This window comes from Vipera ursinii (assembly GCF_947247035.1).
Source record: "Vipera ursinii genome assembly, chromosome: Z".
In the NCBI taxonomy this organism is placed as follows: Eukaryota; Metazoa; Chordata; class Lepidosauria; order Squamata; family Viperidae; genus Vipera; species Vipera ursinii.
In genome coordinates, this window is record NC_139517.1 from 6,685,480 (window position 1) to 6,706,838 (window position 21,359).

General features: G+C 40.6%; 2 protein-coding genes across 2 annotated transcripts; both read left to right on the forward strand.

The window, feature by feature from the left end:
• Positions 1-6,961: 6,961 nt before the first annotated feature.
• LOC310649058 (olfactory receptor 10G6-like) lies at positions 6,962-7,888 on the forward strand (the record flags this gene model as incomplete). The annotated part of the gene is made up of 1 exon (XM_083377316.1): positions 6,962-7,888. One exon carries the CDS (start codon positions 6,962-6,964, stop codon positions 7,886-7,888), a length of 927 nt encoding a protein of 308 aa, XP_083233442.1.
• Positions 7,889-17,936: 10,048 nt separating this feature from the next.
• Positions 17,937-18,862, forward strand: LOC310649059 (olfactory receptor 10G6-like; the record flags this gene model as incomplete). Its single annotated transcript, XM_083377317.1, is given in 2 exon segments — positions 17,937-18,234; positions 18,237-18,862. Coding segments are annotated over 2 exon segments (924 nt in total).
• Positions 18,863-21,359: the final 2,497 nt, after the last annotated feature.

The window sequence follows — 21,359 nt, forward strand, 5'->3', positions numbered from 1 at the left end:
TTCCATTAGCCATTGCTCAGATCATCTACATTTTGCATCTATCCTCATTTTCTTATAACCACGAAGGAGGCAAGAGCAAGCGGTCTATCCAAGGCAGGCTAAGGTTGTTATTTTAATAATAAATGAGGGCTTATGGTTATATAATAAATATATAGTAGGGAGTTGGAGGATAAAACATATGAAGAACTGTTGCGAGAACTGCTAGTCTAGAGAAGAGAAGGACCAGGAATGACATGATAGTAGTGTTCCTATATTTGAGGGGCTGTCCAAGAGAGGAACAGGGTCAACCTATTTTCCAAAGCACCCCCAAGGCTAGACAAGGAACAATGGATGGAAACTGATCAAGGAGAGACTCAGCTAGAAATAAGGAGAAATTTTCTGACAGTAAGAACAATCAACCAATGGTACAACTTGCCTTCAGAAGTTGTGCTTGGGTGCTTCGTCAATGGAAGCTTTAAAGAAGAGACTGGACAGGCACTTGTCATAAATGATATGGGGTCTCCTGCTTGAGAAGGGGGTTGGACTAAGTGACCTTCAAGGTCCCTTCCAACTATATTATTCTGTATAAATTATGTATAGCCTAACCAGTGACACAAATGGGCTTATCTTTCACTAGAGGTGCTTAAGCAGAAGCAAAAAAAAAGGTTGACTTTATTTGGATTCCTGCACAGAGCAGAAGATCAGGATCCAAGATCTCAAAGTCCCATTCCAGCTTAAGAATTCCATGTTTCTAATAACATACCTTCTTACCTCTCTATCTGGTGTAAAGTAGAGCATTTAAAAGCTTGTCCATTCCAGAATTCTTTTCAATTTCTTCGTACACATTTCTAGAAATTCACAGTTTCATTTCATCAATGTCTAGTTGAAATCAGCAACGCTCCTTTTCATGAACGTGAGTTCAGAGAAGTCTGTTTTTAATGCTGGCCCACCAGAGAACCTCAATATAGCAGTGACTCTTAGCTGATCCTTGATGGGTTTAAGATTTGGACTGTTCTTCTGACTCGTTTATTTGCGTAGCAGCTCTGGAACTTCCTATATAGCTCTGATAAAGTGTTGCAACAAGCTAATTTATTGCTAGTGTCCTTATCACAACCTCTTTGCCTTTTTATTCTTTTGTCTCCCTCGAGGTCAGAGCAGTGAGAATTCCCTTGGTTTCCAAGGAAAGAAATAACAGCACCTCTGCTGGCCAAGTCTAGGGAAGCTTATTTGAAATGAGGGGTTAATGAACAGATCATTAACCAGATCAATTTTCTCTAATCAAGTAGAAAAGAGGTACAGACTCACAGATTTGACATGGACTATTTAGATTAAATTCTCTTAGTACATGGATACAAATTTCCAACAGACAAATGCATACAATGGATGTAGGGAGGAAAAGTGCTAGCCATTTTTAAACTGTGTATACAGCAAGAAGGAAGAGAATCCATAACTGAATGAATGTCATTACTCTCGTAGAGTTGGAAAGGACCTTAAGGTAAAGGTAAAGGTTCCCCCGCACATGTGTGTGAGTCGTTTCCAACTCTAGGGGGCGGTGCTCATCTCCATTTCAAAGCCAAAGAGCCAGCGCTTGTCTGAGGACCGTCTCTGTGGTCATGTGGCTGGCATGACTAGATGCCAAAGGCGCACGGAACGCTGTTACCTTCCCACCGTACTGGTCCTTATTTTTCTACTTGCACTTTTACGTGCTTTCGAACTGCTAGGTTGGCAGAAGCTGGGACGCGTAACAGGCGCTCACTCTGTTACTTGGCACTCGGGATTCAACCCGCCAAACTGCTGACCTTCTGATCGACAAGCTCAGCATCCTAACCCACTGAGCCACTGCGTCCCTTTTGGATCGGACCTTAGAGTTCATCTAATCCAAGCCCCTTCATGAGCAGGAGACCATATACCATTTCAGGCAAATGGCTGTCCAGTCTCTTCTTGAGTGATGGGGCACCCACAACTTTTCAATAGATCAGAGGAATCCTGACCTGGAGTAGAATGAGTCAACTAGAAAAGGCAGGAGATGTTTTCTCTTGTTCCTTAGGAGAAGACAAATTCCATGTTATGAAACTATGAAAAGACAGATTCAGAATGACTATCGGGGAAAAAAACATATGCTAAGAGGAAGAGCAGTTCAACAGCAAAACTATCTTTTCACTTTATACAATCCTGGGTTGCATAAAGAAAGGCATAGAATCAAGATCACGCAAAGTATTAGCACCGCTTTATAAAACTCTAGCGAGACCACACCTGGAATACTGCAACCAATTCTGGTCACCATGTTACAAAAAAGATGTTGAGACTTTGTAAAAAGTGCAAAGAAAAGCAACTAAGATGGTTAAGGGCCTGGAGACTAAAACACATGAAAAACAGCTTCAGGACTTGTGTTTGGCTAGTCTAAAGAAAAGAAGAAACAGGGGCGACATGATAGAAGTATTCCAGTATTTGAGGGGATGCCACCAAGAAGAGGGGGTCAAATTATTCTCCAGAGGACCAGAGGACAGGACAAGAAACCATGGTTGGAAACTGACCAAAGAGAGAAGCAACCTGGAATTAAGGAGAAACTTCCTAACAGCAAGGATAATTAACCACTGGAACACCTTGCCTTCAGAAATTGTGGGTGCTTCATCACTAGAGGCTTTTAAGAGGCTAGACAGGCACTTATCTGAAATGGTATAGGTTTTTCTGCTTGAGCAGCAGGCTGGACTAGAAGACCTCCAAGGTCCCTTCTTTCTCTGCTCTGTTCTGCTCTATTAAGCTAGAAAGTCTCTGTTGAGAACCCTTAATTTGAATTCCTGCAGGAAGCAATGGGTTGTTCCATATCCATATCCTACATACTCCCAACAAACTCTATGATTTTATTATCCTATCTACACATGACAAAAGTGGGAATCAGCTCAGAAGCAGAATTAAAACCTCCCAAAGAGATTCAGGGGGAAAAAAAGCCTAGATCTGTTAAACACTTTGTTGTTCAAAATTGGAAGGGCATTTTTTTAATCCTGCTCTTGGCATTGTAGGTGGGTATTTGCTTTTGTTCAAACCAGAGACGAGCACATCTTTGTTGAAGCAAAAATTGCTTTATTGATAGCAAAGGCAAAGTCAAGCTTACAGAAAGGGGGGGGAGGGAATTCCTTTTTATAAGCTTGTGCAAATGATAATATCCCTTTAATCTGTGCTGCAAACAGACTAATGGGATTATAAAAGGTAAAGGTAAAGGTTCCCCCGCACATGCATGCTAGTCGTTTCCAACTCTAGGGGCCGGTGCTCATCTCCGTTTCAAAGCCAAAGAGCCAGCGCTTGTCCGAGGACGTCTCCGTGGTCATGTGGCCGGCATGACTAGATGCCAAAGGCGCACGGAACGCTGTTACCTTCCCACCGGAGTGGTCCCTATTTTTCTACTTGCATTTTTACGTGCTTTCAAACTGCTAGGTTGGCAGAAGCTGGGACGAGTAACAGGTGCTCACTCTGCTATGCGGCACTCGGGATTTGACCCGCCAAACTGCTGACCCTCTGATCAACAAGCTCAGCGTCCTAACCCACTGAAAATACAAATCAGTGAGATCTGGATAGTGAAGCTAAGGGAAGAATCCAATGGCTTACTTGAATTAAACAAGTATCTAAGCATACATCTGGTTGAATTCTATATTCCCAAGGTCTCCTTGCTTTCCAGAAGTTCTATTTATCTGAATCAGGATAATAATAATAATAATAATAATAATAATAATAATAATAATAATAATAATAATAATAATAATAATAATAATAATAATAAAAAACAATAGTAATAATAATAACGACTACTATGACTACAGCTACTACAACAATGACAATGACAACAACAATAACAATAATAGTAATAAAGTTGGAAGGGACCTTGGAGGTCATCTAGTCCAACCCCCTGCTCAGGCAGGAAACCCTATACCATTTCAGACAAATGTCTGTCCAGTCTCTGCTTAAAAACGTCCAGTGTTGGAGCATTCACAACTTCTGGAGGCAGGTTGTTCCCATTTTCTCCCTTTTATAGCTGAACTCACAAAGTGTGTGCACAGACTGCCTTTGAGGCACAGGAAATATACCGGTCTACCCTAATTGACTTTATTCATTTAGTGGATTGATATGGCTGTGCATCTGACATAGATGATGCCAATGCAATTTTCTTCTATAAATCAGCATTCCTGGAATCCAGATGATTAATAGCTGGGCCAGCAGTTTGTTTTCTTGGGAAGATGTATTTAGTGAAGGACTCATGAGGTTCAAGCTCTATTTCAGCATGAAGGCGACCAGTGGTCACCCTAAATAAATAGAGAAATACTGGACACATCTGAATTCAGAAGGCTGTTGATGACAGTTTAAAGGTCCACCTAACAGCAAACCTAGCAGTGAGACAGCTAAAACTCTTCATATTTGTGGTGTTTCTTTCCACAGAAAACATCAAGAAAAGAGAATAAGTAGACTGTTATTAGCAGTAACTGTTCTCCAGGTATTAATTTCCTTTGGGTCAAAAAACCCCTCACGAAGTGGAACAGTTTTACTCCATAAATCGTTTCACCCTACCAGCAATGAAATTAGGTATGCACTTTGGACCTTATGCCTTATTTGCAAAGGAGTTTCTCAGGGGAATTTCTGTCACCTGTAATTGGCTCACTGGAGTGTGATCAGGACACATGGTTCTGTCTCTGAGGAAGAGAGGAAGCTTGGGATTCACAGAGGATAAAGATATGAAAGGAAGTTCCCAGGGCAAAATCATGTTCTGATATGCCAGGGACTATCTTCTTCACAGATCATCAAGGTGTGCCAGATGGAACTGGGAGTTTTTAAGAAGAGACTAGACAACCATTTGTCTGAAATGGTGTAGGGTTTCCTGCCTGAGCAGGGGGTTGGACTAGAAGACCTCCAAGGTCCCTTCCAACTCTGTTATTCCAAATATTCTAGATGTGCAAGTGTAAAGGACCATCTCAGTCCAAGTCAGAAGCTCCAGGGAAGCTCAGAAAGAAGCCTAATGTGGACATTTTGGATCTCCACAAGCTTCTTTGTTGTTTGTTGTTAGCTGAGAAGTTGTGTCCGACTCATCGCGACCCTATGGACAACGTTCCTCCAGGCCTTCCTGTTCTCTACCATCTTCTGAAGTACATTTAAGCTCATGCCTACTGCTTCACCACAAGCTTCTACCACACATCAATTCTTTGGCTGGCTTTAATGCAGCAGGTTCAAACTACTCTTAGCAAAGAAAACTCATTTGCAGGGCTTTTTTTCCTCATAGAACGCTCAGAACGGAGTTCCGGCACCTTTTTTGGATGGAACCTTGTAGGGTAGGCAAGGCAGGTTGTATAACATGTGTGAGTTCCGGCACGTTTTTCTTTTACAAAAAAAGCACTGCTCATTTGTATCCACAATCTGGAGGAAGCTATGTTTGCAGCAGCTGAAATGACCTTATTGTCATTGAAGAGACAGATCTACTCAGAGAAAAATCTCTCAAGGATCTTCCATGCAGAAAGAAAATGTTGAAATTATTGTCTGAAGTGATCAAGAAAATAATTGCTGGTGGCTTCTTGTTAAGTGAGATTCAAAAGTTCTATCAATATTGTCTTTCAGGTAACAGCACTCAAAGGTTTACAGAAAAACTATCACACATGTTAGTAAATTCTATGAGTTACATATGCTTTTATGAATTAGATGACTTGTGAACCTCTGTAATTTATCACTGAGATCTGTGAAGTTACAGCAAAAAGTATACAAATTGTTTAACTCCTAGATCAAGAGGACAGTGAAGACCATAGAACGCAGTTGTGTGAAGGGAGTTGAGCACTTCTGACTATTGCTTTTTTATTTCTTGTATTTGTGGGGGGAAAAAACTGTCAGCTTCAACACCAAATCTGAAGATGGTGTGATCTCACTATATTGGCATGTGTGTTATTAAGAAATGACACTGCCATTGTTTATTGTACAGGATTTTGTGATCCTCTATTTTTCCCACACCCAATAACCCAAAATCATGCTGTCCCATCAAAAGCAATAGGTTAATGTCCAGAGGTCTCTCCTAAATAGTGAATTAATGGTTGGGAATAACTATTTCAACATCCATCTAGAAAAGAAATGGAATAGAATAAGAAAAGGATTAGAATAACCCCAGCCCTCCTTAAGCAGAAGGAAAGACCAAGGAAATGTTAGGACAATTTTCTAGTTCACAAGGTTTCTTTCTCAGCCTGGATCCTACCAATTCACAGGTAAAAAAAAGATGGCACAGTGAAGAAGAAAAAAAATCACCTCCAGAAATCCAGTGTTGATCCACAGAGATATACTGATCAAATCCATTCTTAACTGAAAGTATTTTAATGGTTAAAATAGAAGGATTTGGGTGGAGGTTGGGGGGAAAAGCTTGCTTAATCCTAATTCACCTTCTATTTACTGCACAATTTTTAAATGTTTCCATAGTTAAAGTGAGTCGAATTGGCTTATAAAACTAATAAGCCAAAAATAACTATTTAGATATACAAATAAAAATATGCAATTCATCCACCCCATCATACTTGCATAACAGTACCAGATCGGTACATCTTCAACATAATCATTACACAAAAGGAATTTCAGTTTTCGAATAGCACCTCAAATAGTTCCATTTTGTTCTTATAAATGGCTGAACAGAGCATAGAAAAAAAAATATTGCAGATACGAAATTCATGGTAAAAAGTACAAGCTTCCAACAAGAACCAGGTAACATACTTCAGTATACAATGGAGGACACATTTCAAAATAAATTCTACCTACTTTTAGCTAGGAAATTCTCTGACTGATATCAATAGTTATGTTTGGCAATTTTTTGAGATAAGATATTTCTCTCTGCATCACAGTTACTGGGGAAATGTTGATTATAGTTGAATCCATAATTGTGTTAGATGTTTCTCCCTGGAGAAAAAAAAATAACTGTAACTTTAAAAAAAATAATTGATGGCCAATATTTGAGATGGTTTTAAATCAATTGATGGAGTGTCCAAATCAAACAGCACCAAATACATTTATCCTCTCTGGGTTTCCATATCCAGAAGAACTAAAGGTCCCCTTGCTTCTCTTCTTCTCAATTATGTTCATCTTGACTCTTTCTGGAAATTCCTTGATCATCGGGTTGGTGATCTCTGATCTTCAACTACACAAGCCCATGTACTGGTTCCTGTGTCATCTCTCCTTCCTGGACATGGCCTTCTCAGCTGTGGTAGTTCCCAAAGTTATGGCAGGATTCACACATGGTGGAAAAGTCATCACTTTTGAAGGATGTGTGTCTCAGCTCTTCTTCTTTCATTTCATTGGATGTGCAGAATGTTTTCTTTACACCGTGATGGCGTATGATCGCTTCTTGGCCATTTGTAAGCCACTCCATTATACCAACATTATGAGCTGGAAAGCCTGCCTCTTCCTCTCCTTGGGTACCATAATTGGAGGCAGCCTCAATTCTGCACTTCTGACATCACTCACCTTTCATTTGCCTTATGGAGAGAACAATTATGTTGACTATGTCTTTTGTGACATTCCTGCAATGCTGAAGCTCCCTTGTGTTGACATACAATTTAATGAGTTGATGAGCATCACTGATGTGAGCTTTATAACAATGACTTGCTTTCTCCTCATCCTAGCCTCTTATGCTTATATCATCACAGCCATTTTGAAGATCAGTAGCAGTGAAGGACGGCAGAGAGCCTTCTCCACGTGCACTGCTCATCTTACTGTGGTGTTCATATACTACCTGCCTTTATTTTATCATTATATGAGGCTAGGATCTCAGGACTTCATGGATAGTGTGGTAAGTGTGTTCTATACCACCATCACCCCTTTGTTGAATCCAGTGATATACACATTTAGAAACAAGGACATTAAAACTGCTCTGCTGAAACTCTGGGGTGAGAATCCCTTTTAACAATTTTAAAAGGTACTATAGCAGACATGTCAAATACAAGGCCCGGGGGCCGGATCTGGCCCACGAAGTGGTTTCATATGGCCCGCGAAGCCATCCTGGAAACAGTGAGGGAATGGCCCCCACTGCCTTGGCACTGGCCCAGAGACCCTCCTTCTGCCAGAGACCCTCAGATCTGTCCCACTCCTGCCCAGGCCCCCACAGGCACCCTTGATGCGAGCTGGCCATGCTCACCCAGTAGGCCATATGCACTCTAGCCACGCCCACCCAGTAGGCCACGCCCACCCTGGCCATACCCACCCAGCCCCCTGAGGGCAACCGCAGTGCTGATGCGGCCCTCAATGAAATTGAGTTTGACACCCTGTACTATAGAAATGTCTATGGAGATTCTCAGTCATCCAGATCACTGTTGCCCCAAAGATGCTTTTTCATGAGGCAACAAGAAAGTACAGTTACCTCATGAAAAAACATCTTTGGGATTACCATGGAGAATAACCAAATTTATGTCATCATTTCTCAATGGAATTCCAAGTTATTAGAAATGTGGAGATCAGCAGCTACTTTCACATGAGTGAATCATTTTTCTATAATCACTTCATTCTTAACTCACATTTGGATAGTGATGACTTATTTAGAGGTATCAAGAAGCAGAATTGTAAATGGACCTAATGGTCTTCCTCATTGCACGGGTTTTCAAGAGAAAGATTGAACAGGTGCTCAGGAAAATACCTAAAGTATAAGCAACGCTGTCCTAAGGCCTCTAGAGCACCCGTTCCCATCTGATGCTGCCTAGCATTTTCTTAGAGAAGTCCTGATCCACCTAGAGGTTAATTACAGAAGTTCACAATGTCCTTCTTCACCCAGCTTCAATTAGCCCTGCTCTGTTGGACATGGAAGTCTAGCATATCAACTTCTCCACCATGTCCCTTTAGAATACAATATGTCATATTTGATGGCTGGTATTCCACTACCTCTTACAAGACCAGTTTCTGAAGACATCTCAATATTTAAAAAAATTCAGAGGGGAAAATAAAAATTGTTTAGCAACTGTTTTTTTTTTTGTAGAAGAGTCATTGAAGAAGTTATACATGACTGGATGTTTTTGAAGTGCATCTATTGAACTGTGGTGATGCAGTGGTTAGAATGTAGTACTTCAGGCTACTTCTGCTGACTGCCAACTGAAAGCAGTTTGGCAGTCTGAATCTCATAGGCTCAAGGTTGACTTAGCCTTCTATCCTTCCAAGGTCGGTAAAATGAGAACCCAGATTGTTGGGGGCCATAGGCTGACCCTGTAAACTGCTTAGAGAGGGCTGGAAAACACTGTGAAGTGGTATATAACTCTAAGTGCTATTGCTATTAACTTTGTAATACCTTTATTTGTGCTTCTCCCATGCTTTAGAAACATCTCTGCTATTGTAGTGTAAATAAACATTATTTTTGTGACTTTATTTACTAAACTTGATGAATAGAAATTCTATAGTTAGATTTATAGCTAGATAGATCTATAGTTACACATTATGAATAATTGTAAGGACCTGCCAAAAGCGGAACTCTTGAAATGGCCATTATCTCAAAAATAGCTTTTTATTGAGAGTTAGCAATAGCAAGGAAGCAAAGCAAGGTCTGAGGAAATAGCCCACACAAGCAGTATATCAAAAGCAGTATTCATTACTCCTCCCCCCCCCAGGGTCCCACTGTCATTTAACTCTCAGCCAATCCATAGATGGCATATTGTTTTGGTAACTGGCTCCTTTGGTGTGCTCTTCAAGGCCTCTCGGTTTCATTCCCCTCCGGCTGAAAGCGCAAACCGTCTTCCAGATAAGGGTGATGGTATTTGGCTGCATTCCTTCCCCTGGGAAAAGGGCAGTGGGGAATGGGCAAAGCTAAGCATATCGTATTGTTCTGTACCAGCCTGCTACCGGCCCTGCAGAAAAGGCAGGGACAACCCCTTTTACAAGAAGGCAAGAAGCTGGAATTAAGCCTGCCAAATTTATTGATACAAAAACAAACAAGACACGAACCAAGAAACAGGAGCTTTTCAAGCGGTTGCCTTCAGCAAACCAGCCCTTCCACGCATTCCCCTTTTATACAGTTTAGGGCGTGGCTTCTCTCTGCCTCCTTCTGAGGTGCCCCATTGCCTTCCTCTGTTTACTCCTGATTGACTGCCTCCTGCGTCGGGCATCCTTGAACAGGGCCAGCTGTGGGTCATCTTCATCCACGCTGTCAGGCTCACACAGCTGGGTCTCTGTCGTGACCAGGTGGGAGGGGCCTGGCTGAGGGCTCTCATCAGCAAGCTCTTCAACACCCCCCTCCTCCTCCTCTGAGTCATCCGACCCAACTGCCGAACCCACAGGCTGACCCTGAATCACAACACGTATATCCCCGCAATGGAATCCCCCCTCCCAACCATTCCCCCCCCAAGAAATGGTTACAGAAGCATGTATAGGTTAGAAAGAATAGTAATGCATTTCTTTGGGGGTCTGACAATAATTTCTTTCTGCAAATACAGCAGAAGTATTAATCATGAAACCTTTTTCACTTACTACAATATTCTTGCAATGAAGCTGACATTTTCCAGAGGAACAATGACATGGTAAATGGTTGCTTTCTCTCATGTTCTTCTCAAGAACTATGGAGATCTGTGTGCAGCTGTGTCCTGTGGTAAGTTACTGAATTTCAGGTGGAGGACACTCACCCTAGGCAGGAAACAATATAAGATTTGTTTTTCCAACTTTACTTGAGCAACAAGATCTTCCCAAGTGTATCATATCCCCTCCATTCTGATTTCCCTCTTAATTGACTTGACCTAGCTCCTTCTCTCTAATTAGTTCTCATGTGTCAACTGCATCACTGTTTGAGATAGTGGCCATATAGAATAAAGAATTCTTTGTTGACCATTGAAAAAGTGCAGTGTCCAACTGGCCAGCATGGTTGGAATTCATGGTATAGATTCTCCAGAATCTATACCATGCCAGATTATTGAAGATGTCAGGAGCATACTGAGGTTAAAGGGAGAATCTAATGACTTAACTGGGTTTTAAAAAATGAACTAAGAGTAAGGCTGATTGGGATACTCCATTCCCAAGGCTTCACGGCTTCCCATTGGTTCTCTTTATTCAGGCTTATTTTAATTGTCTTTTCTCCCTTTTTATAGCTGAGCTCAGAAAATATATGCACAGACTGCTTTGGAGAGATAGGATATATCCTATCTCCTTGGTGGAGCAGTGGGCTAATGCCTCCTTTAAGTAACACCAGCTGCCTGCAATTAGTGCAGGTTCTCATCCCACCAGGCTCAAGGTTGACTCAGCCTTCCATCCTTCCGAGGTAGGTAAAATGAGGACCCAGATTGTTGGGGGCAATAAGCTGACTTTGTAATAATGCCGCATGGGGGGGGTGAAAGCCCTAATAAGCAGGCATATACATAGAATGAAGGCTATTGCTAAGCACATTGGTTTGTGCTTAAATTGTAAGCCGCCTGAGTCTTCGGAGAAGGGCGGGATATAAATGGGATTAAAAATAAAATAAAAAATAAAATCCTTGCCTACCCTAATTGATTTTATTTATTTATTTAGTGGATTTATAGGGCCACTTATAACTATAAATACATCGTGCCAATGTCACTTTTTTCTGTAGATCATCATTCCTGGAATCCAAGTGATTTATAGCTGGGCTAGGAGTTTTGTCTCGGAGGATGTATTAGTGAAGAATTCTTGAGCTTTAGGTCCAGAACATTACTTCAGCTTGAGGGTCACCAATGTGCATCCTAAATAAGTGAAGTAATTCTGGAAGGATCTGAATTCTGCAAGGTTCTATTACTGTAACCTTACAATCAAAGTAATCTAAGTCCTCGTGCTTCGGGTTTCCCCTCTGGACTAGAGAGAAGTAGTACAGACTGGATACTACTTGAAAAACTGGGTAATTTCTATTTTAACAGCAAGAGGATTTAAGCCTGTTGCACTCATGGGGTTGGAATGAAATGTCATCGGTGCAGGACAAAAACAAGATGATGGATAGATAGATAGATAGATAGATAGATAGATAGATAGATAGATAGATAGATAGATAGATAGATACAGGGCTTTTTTGTCATAGAATGCTCAGAATGGAGTTCCGGCACCTTTTTGGATGGAACCTTGTAGGGTAGGCAAGGCGGGTTGTATGACATGTGTGAGGAAACTGATTATCTGGACCCGTACCAATCGGGTTTCAGGCCCGGGTACAGCACAGAGACGGCATTGGTTGCGCTGGTGAATGATCTCTGCCGGGCTTGGGACAGGGGTTGTTCCTCTGTCCTAGTCCTATTAGACCTCTCAGTGGCTTTTGATACCATCAACCATGGTATCCTACTGCAGCGTCTCAGGGGGTTGGGAGTGGGGGGCACTGTTTTACACTTTTTCTTTCCACCCCAAACCAACTCAGTGATGCCCTCGACATGATGTCCCATTGCCTGGAGGCGGTCCAGGTTTGGATGGGGAGAAACAGGCTTCGTCTGCCAAGACTGAGTGAGTGGCTGTGCATACCGGCATCTCAGACTAACCAATCTTTTCCATCGTTAACTATAGGGGGTGAGGTGTTAGCCCCCCCATTGATAGGGCCCGCAACTTGGGATTCACGGCTCAGTTTGGAAGATCATATAGGAGCCGTGACCAGGGGGGCTTTTGCCCAGGTTCGCCTGGTGCACCAGTTATGGCCCTATCTGGACTGAAATGCCCTACGCACAGTCACCCATGTGCTCATGACCTCCCGGCTAGACTACTGCAATGCTCTCTACATGAGGCTGCCCCTGAGGACCACTCGGAGGCTTCAGCTGGTGCAGAATGCAGCCTCACGAGTTGTGATGGGAGTCTCCCGATACTCCCATGTAACACCTCTTCTCCGCGAGCTGCATTGGCTTCCAGTTGCCCTCCAGGTGAGATTCAAGGTGCTGGTGATGACCTATAAAGCCCTAAATGGCATGGGCCTGGATTATCTGAGGGAGCACCTGCTACCAGCGTCAATTTCCCATCGTCCTGTGCGCTCCCACAGGGAGGGCCTCCTCAGGGTACCGCTGGTCAAGGATTGCCGACGGGCGATCCCCAGGGAGAGGGCATTCTATGTGCCTGCCCTATGGAATCAACTGCCAACAGAACTCTGGACTGCCCCCGACCTTCGTTCATTTCGCCGGGACCTAAAAACCTGGCTCTTTGAGCTATCTGGTCTGGACTGAGGGGTTTAAATGTTTTTAAATTGTGATTTTAATTTTTGGGGGGCTAGACTTAATTTAATTTTATTTTAATTTTATATTGTATTGTTTTTAAATTTTGCCTTGTAAACCACCCTGAGTCCTTCGGGAGTAGGGCGGTATATAAACCAAATAAATAAATAAATAAATAAATAAATAAATAAATAAATAAATAAATAAATAAATAAATAAGTCCCTTCATATCCACAAGAGATCTAAATCCAGCCCACCTTGAATTCTATTGACTCTTATCTACTGCCTATTTGCTTTGACCATCAGTAGTTCAGATTCTTGTAGAGAGTATTTGCATACAATAAACCTATGGTTGACTCAGCCTTCCATCCTTCTGAGGTAGGTAAAATGAGGACCCAGATTGTTGGGGGCAATATGCTGACTTTGTAATAATGCCACTTGGGTGTGTGTGTGTGAAAGCCCTAATAAGCAGGCATATACATAGAATGAAGGCTACTGCTAAGCTTGTAAGCCGCCCTGAGTCTTCGGAGAAGGGCGGGATATAAATGGAATTAAAATAAAAAATTTAAAAAAATCAATGGGATAGAAGAGTTTATATGCATATTTGTTCCTTTCAAACTATTCTGTTGATCATTCACATATGTACATCAAAAGAATATACAATATTTCTTGACATTCCATAAAAATGGAATATAGGAGATATTGTTATGTAAATGGAATACATTTCTAAGTAGTTCTCCAGCTAAAACTTTTAGCCAGAGAAAACCTGTTCAAATTTAAAAAGAGAAGTACGGTCCTGAGATGTTGGTATAATTGATGGAGAACAAGGTATCAGTATTGAAAACCTTAAAAACATACAATATCCATTTTCTTTGTCATCTTTTTTCCTCACCAGCTTCCTGGAAACATCACCAAAAAGAAAAACCACTGAATTTTCCAAAAAATAATATTACCATTGATTCATACAAGGAAAAAAATGCCTAGTCAGCAAGAAAACACAAAGACCACATCAAACACACTGTATTTTTAATATTCAGGGCTCAAAAGCTAACTGAAACCTTCAGTTTCTTTTTAAGAACACAAAGAGTGTGCATTAAAAATAGATTTTGATTTATTTAAGACCTGGGAGATTTTAAAGGTAGAGTTGTTCAAAAACCAAACACTTTGAATTTGGACTTGTAGCTGATGCTGCAGGAGAAGCAAAAGCCTCTTTCCAGAGAAGAACAGAAGAGACTCAAAAGAGATTGTGGATTTTAAGGTATGGGCAATATTATGCTTTACCAGGAGAAAACAGAAGCATTTGGAAAGAAAAAGTGGCAAAAGAGATTTGATGAAGGGGAAAGAAATTCGGACGAAGGAAAAGGAATTCAGACCTGGGTCGATAGAGAGCTTTGAACCAGCCAGGCAGCCTCGTCTCCAGAAAAGCACCCCCTGAGCACTGCCCGCTGAACTTTTATTCACCTCCAACATTACAAAAACAACATAGGATACATAGAAATAATTGGATACATGGTGAGGACTACTCAGGTGCCTATGAGATCATACAAAAACAAGATACTATATGAGAAAGCTTTATCATAGCGTTTCCCAAACCTCCCACATGCCAGCCTGCCCATGAGCCAGGAGAGTTTTCTCTCATTGTAACACACGGGGAGGCCAATTAAGGGGGGTTGGGAAAGCTGAAGGGTGAGAAACCAAATTCTTGGGAGGCCAAATTCTGGCCGTTCCCACAATTTTTGGCAATCCAATACTGGATAAAAGAATTGTTCTAAATTAATATCCCTTGAAATCAGTGGGACTTTTAACACAGGATTAATTGGTCTTATTGATTATTATGGAATTGGACTTTCAAACTAAATGATTGTTCAAAAGTAATTATACTCCATGGAATATAAGGCAACTGTAATTGCCTTTCTCTTAAATCAGTTTTTTGTTTTGTTTTGTTTTGTAATTTCCAGGCACACTGGAATTTAGTAGAAAGCTCAACAGGCCTTCTGTCTGGGGAATGGTGACAGAATGTTCTTGGAAGATGGAATATTTTAAAAAGCTGTAGAGACAGAAGTGTGAAAGAGCTCCTTCTTGAATGCTCCAGAATATATTAATCTGCCTAGTTCTTTTTTCATATCCATCTTTACAGAATCCATAATATCCTCAGAACAAAACTTCAAGAATTTCTAGGTGAGAAATGGAAAGAAGACCTAATCCTAACTAAGAAGGAATCCAGATGACCTGGAAAAACTTATAATTCACATTAAGCTTATATGTCTCAATACAAGAGTCATTTTTTTGGAAATAGTCCCCTTTGTTGGAGTCCATGCAAGTATTTATCTCGATCATCTCTTTGAGAAGAAAACTTGGTCTCTCCCTCTGCATAACATTTGAGTTGGTGCAACTCAAATTCCATTGCTGCCTCTGAAGAGAAAGACTATCTGCTGTCCATACTTTGTCCAGTAAACCTTCTGGAACAGAAGAGGAACAGAATGAGATGCTATCAAGAAAGTTCTAAAACCCATTCAAAGTTTCCAGTTTCTCTTCCAACAGTATCATCAGACCTTAATGACAGACCTAGCTAAGTTTTCCTTGTGCAATTTTACATCAGCAAGTAGAGAAATGAAAAATGGATTGAATTGTTTTTTTGCCGACATTTATAAGTTGGAATAGGTCTATAAAGAGAGAAATTATGCCAAAAAAAAGTTTATGTGCAAGGCTGCTTTCCATTTTGTGTTTTCACTGATGAGTCTTCTGCAGGCTCTGCACTGTTTATATGAAGGTAAGACAAATGATCTCAGGATCCTTATCTCCATGATGTTCCACATAGTCATTTCAGAGCAGAGTATCTTGAACTTGCATATGAGCTACGTCCTGTATATGCATATGAGATGGAACAGTAACCCATCCTTCATATTTGTGTATCAAATATTGTCCAGTTAGGCAGAATCATGTGAAGTCTAACACCCATGTGAAAGTACTTTCTTCAGTGTAAGCCCATACTTTTGTTTTATATCAGGTGGATGATCGAAGTAACAGGTTCCTGTCTGCTTGCTTGATAATCATCTGTTTTTTCTTAAGTGGAAATGTTGCAAATATTTTAAAATTTGTCTTTTGGGTATTTCTTACCTCACTTGCTGGCTTGGACCCACTTCCTCTGTTACAACCCAACCCTACCAGTCTAGGGTTCGGGAAACTCTCATTTTTTAATTATTGTTCATCGCTCAAAGTCCAAATGAAGTGGAGTGGGATAATAATGAGAGGGACACAGTGGCTCAGTGGGTTAGGACGCTGAGCTTGTCGATCAGATGGTTGGCAGTTTGGCGGGTCGAATCCCAAGTGCCGCGTAGCAGAGTGAGCGCCTGTTACTCATCCCAGCTTCTGCCAACCTAGCAGTTCGAAAGGACGTAAAAATGCAAGTAGAAAAATAGGGACCACTACGGTGGGAAGGTAACAGCGTTCTGTGCACCTTTGGCGTCTAGTCATGCCGGCCACATGAGATGTCCTCGGACAAGCGCTGGCTCTTCAGCTTTGAAACGGAGATGAGCACCGGCCCCTAGAGTTGGAAACAGCTAGCATGCATGCGTGGGGGAACCTTTACCTTTACCTAATAATGAGTTTTAAATATATAAGTGTGCCTGATTTGGAACTCAAAGAGGAAAGACTGGATATACAAAGATATGGCAACTTGGGGATAAAATCACTGCCAGATCATTCATGCTGCAAGATAATTACGGAATTTCTTCACATCTCTTTCAACGGTAGAAAATAAATACTGAGAGCCAAATTGGGAATTTATGCTTCTAAATTTTAGGATAGCTTCTTTCCCTGGCACAAATTTCACAAAATTCTAGGCCACAGAGAAGTATTACACCTCCACAGTTCCCGGGTTGGTGCCTAGGAATATAAGTGGTCCTCGACTTACGACTACAACTGAGTCCAAAACTTCTGCCACTAAGTGAGATAGTTGTTAAATGAGTGCTGCCTCCATTATATGGCCTTTCTTGCCCTAGTTGTTAAGCGAATCACTGCAATTGTCAAGTTAGCAACATGGTTGTTAAGTGAATCTGGCTTCCCTGTTGAGTTTGCTTGGTCAGAAGGTTGCCAAAGATGATCACGTGACACTGCACCTGAATTTTGATCACATGACCATGGGGATGCTGCAGCAGGCACAGGTGTGAAAAACAGCCAGAAGTCACTTTTTTCAGTGCCATTATACCTTCAAAAGGTCACTAAACAAATTGTTGTAAGTCAAGGTCTACTGCTACTGTTATGATCCATTAATTGTTTGGACAAATTTTAACTATTAAAAAATATATCTTTCTCTTTCCTAAACATTTTTCTTTCCTAGAATTTCATTCACTCTAAAAATGAGTCTCGGATTTTGAGAGGCAATGTTTTTTTTTCCCCATTTATTTTTATGAGGAGCTGCAAAAGAAGTTGACACTAATTAAAGATACATCCTAAATACATCCGTAAGGCTAGAATTTTGACAAGAAAGAACTAATAATATGTTGCAGGATGTGACTGAGAACTGCTAGTTTCACCTAAGATATCCAGCGGCTTCTTTTTGACATGGACATTATTTTATTAGAACTGTTATACTTTTCAAATAGGAAATAACTGAGAGATAACTCTGCCCTGTAAGCATGGTGCTGACCTTAATGATGAGGTAATGCAGGTTTCTATGTCTGAAAGAAGATTAAATTGTAATCCGTTAAACCTCCTTAAGCCATAAAGGCAAAACTTGCAGAATACAAATAAGTTGCCAATGACTTTTTTCCATTTAAAACTATCTGTAAATGAAACATTCCTCCTAAAATCTCTCATTCCTCAAAGAACTGAAGTAAGCATAAGAAAAGCAGATTCATGGATTGCTCAAATCAAACAACCCCAAACAATTTTGTCCTCTCTGGGTTCCCATATGCAGGAGAACTTAAGATCCCCTTGTTTCTCTTCTTCTCGGTCATGTTTGCTCTCACTCTTACTGGAAATTCACTGATCATCTTGGTGGTGATCTCTGACCTTCAACTGCACAAGCCCATGTACTGGTTCCTGTGTCATCTTTCCATCCTGGACATGGCCGCCTCAGCTGTGGTGGTCCCTACAGTTATTGCAGGATTCAATCCTGGGGGAAATATTATCTCTTTTTCTGGATGTGTGACTCAATTTTTTTTTTCAACTTCCTGGGATGTGCAGAAAGCCTTCTCTTCACCTTGATGGCTTATGACCGCTTCTTGGCCATCTGTAAACCACTCCACTATGGCAACATCATGAGCTGGAGAGTCTGTCTTGTCCTCTCCTTGGGTACCATAATTGGTGGCTGCCTCAACTCTACATTTCAGACATTGCTCACTTTTCGTTTGCCTTATGGACAAAGAAACTATATTGACTATGTCTTCTGTGATATTCCTGCCATATTGATGTTGGCTTGTGCTGATACAAAACTTAATGAGTTGATGACCTTCATTGATGTTGGCCTTGTAGCAATGACTTGCTTTCTTCTTATCCTAGCATCCTATGTTTACATCATCATGGCTATTCTAAGAATAAGTAGTAGTGAAGGACGGCATCGAGCTTTCTCAACTTGCACTGCACATGTTAGTGTGGTGGTCATATACTACCTCCCTGTGGTGTACCATTATTTGAGACCAGCTTCTCAGGACTCCATGGATGGTGTGGTGAGCATGTTCTATACCACAGTAACCCCTTTGTTGAACCCACTAATATATACCCTTAGGAACAAGGAGATGAAAACTGCTCTGCTGAAACTCTGGGGTGGGAATGCAGAGTAGGTAGCAGAAAATATGTAAAATAATTTTATATTTATTTTTTAAAAATAAAAATGGTGAATAGTCGTGTTTGTTTTGAGTTTTGAATGTGCAAATTATCCTATTTTAGGGACTCTTCATTTTTGAGGAGATGTTAAGAAATTGATGGAGCGGCTTTGTGTCATCTTTCTTTCATAATTCAAGGAATTATATCGTGTTTAGAAGGGGAAAGAGAAGAGGAAACATAAGTTGGTCCAAGAGAAAGACTCCAAAGATTCCCCTCATGGAGCCACAAGTGTTTCATGAGTTTCTCTCCTGGACAATCATGATCCATCCATATCTTAAATTCTGATGCTCATAATGTCCTTGGTCCAGTAACCTGTGTACGTTCTGCTCTCTTGGGCACAGTGGTGGATGGATTCCAAGAACTCAATCTTCTCCAATAATATATCTTTAGGAGACATGGTCCATCAAACCCTTTCCCGACAGTTGGATGGAGTTCCACTATCTCCCAGAAGACCTAATTCCAAAGCGATATCAATGAATGCAAATACAACAAAACAGAGAGAAATAGAGACACTAATTAGCTGCTATTTTTACTAAGGCTCAGTGAAAGCTATCAGAGAGTTTATAATTTTATTTATTTATTTATTTATTTATTTATTTATTTATTTATTTATTTATTTATTTATTTATTTATTTATTTATTTATTTCTATTTATATACCACCTTTTTCCCGAGGTTAGAAATGAATGCTTTGGGTGAATTATTGTTTCAATCAGATATATTGTGGCTTGTGAAAAAGTGCTTTGTTCTTTGTTGTTATATTCATTAAAGCACAAGAATTAGCAGATTTCTAGATTTGGAGGTTTTTTGGGATGTACTTTTTATGTAAATACTGCAGTGACATTCGTAATAAAATCATTGTCTCAGCAATGGTACTCTTGCAATGATGTTAATATTTTTCTGAGGAGCACAGTGTGTTGAAATAGATTGCCTTTCTGCATATTCTTGCCAGGAATGTGGAGATCTGTGTGTAACAGTCTCCTATGGAAAATTATCAAATGTCAAGGTTCTGCCAAGAAAAAGAATACAAGATTTTCTTTTCCACATGAACTTTCCTCGAGGAGTAATTGGGTTCTATATTCTGGTTTTCTTCTAAATTGTCAGCCATACCTTCTCTTCTGACTGATCTCATTTCTCATCTCCATTGCCCTTTTCTTGCATCCCATTTCTGGGGTTGTCTCAGTCTGATGTTCCTGACCAAGTTTTGACACTTAAACTATAGCCCCTTACTGTGAGAGGACCAGTATGGTATAGTGGGTTAAGGCATCAGTCTAGAACTAGGATTTGAAAACTAGTCCTGCCTTGGGTATGAAAACTATCTCAGTGACTTTGGATCAATCACACACACTCTCTCTCTGCATAGGCTATGGAAAACCACTTCCAAAAACTTTTCAATAAAACTGTAGGGATTTGCCCATGCAGTCAACAGGAGTCAAATTTGCCTTGAAGATACCCTTACTTGATTAGCTTGGATGGAGGTGAAGATTTGTGATATGTATTTTAGGGTCAAGAAGCCTCAAATTTTGATGCCTGAGAATTCTATAAGTATTTTTGCAGATAAACATGGCGCATCTCTAGATATTTTTAAACTTAATTTTCCCCATCATATTGGAAACATTTAAGAAACAAGGATTTCCTTGTAGAGGAATGTGTTCTATACCACAATCATTTATCTATGCTGGTTTAGCATCAGATTTTACAGCAACTAGCTATAAGTAGTCCTTTCCATGCAACCATAATGGAGCCTGCCCATTAAGGTCATATGTCGAGATGGTTATAACTTGGTTGGCCACATGACCTTCATACAACCTTTTTACAATGCTTGTTAAGTGAGTGCCATAGTCATTAAGGGAACCCATGGTTTACAATGGGGCCAGTTTTGCTAAAAATTGGAAATAACTGCCAATTTTCAGCAAAACTGTCATAAAACACAGTCATGTAACTATGGAACAATGTAAACAGCCATAATTGTGGCTGTGTTGCTAAGTGCCTGAAGTTGAGTTATCTGACTGCAGGGAGTGACCATTAGAAGTCTGGGACTGAGTCATAAGTGACCCCCATGTAGTTACGTTGTCACTATGAATGATTGCTTAGTACCAGTCATAAATTGAGGATTACCTGTATTCAGGATGCAACCTTTCTATAATTGGAGAATTAAAGGGAAAACACATAGGTCTTGAGTGATTCATAGATTTGCTAAAGAAGACACAGGACCTCATCTGTTTTCTCAAATGACATTTCAAGCAATTGAAAGAGCAAGAGAAATGACTTGATTGTAAGGTCCGCCTCATCTAATACTCCCAAGAAAGCAGAACTCTTGAAACTGGCATAGTTTCAATAGGAACTTTTATTGGAAGGTAGTGACAGCAGAGAAGCAAGGCAAGATCTGAATATTTCCCATGCAAAAATGTTGCATTAAGCATTCCTGTATAACCCCTCCCCACTGCCCAACTGT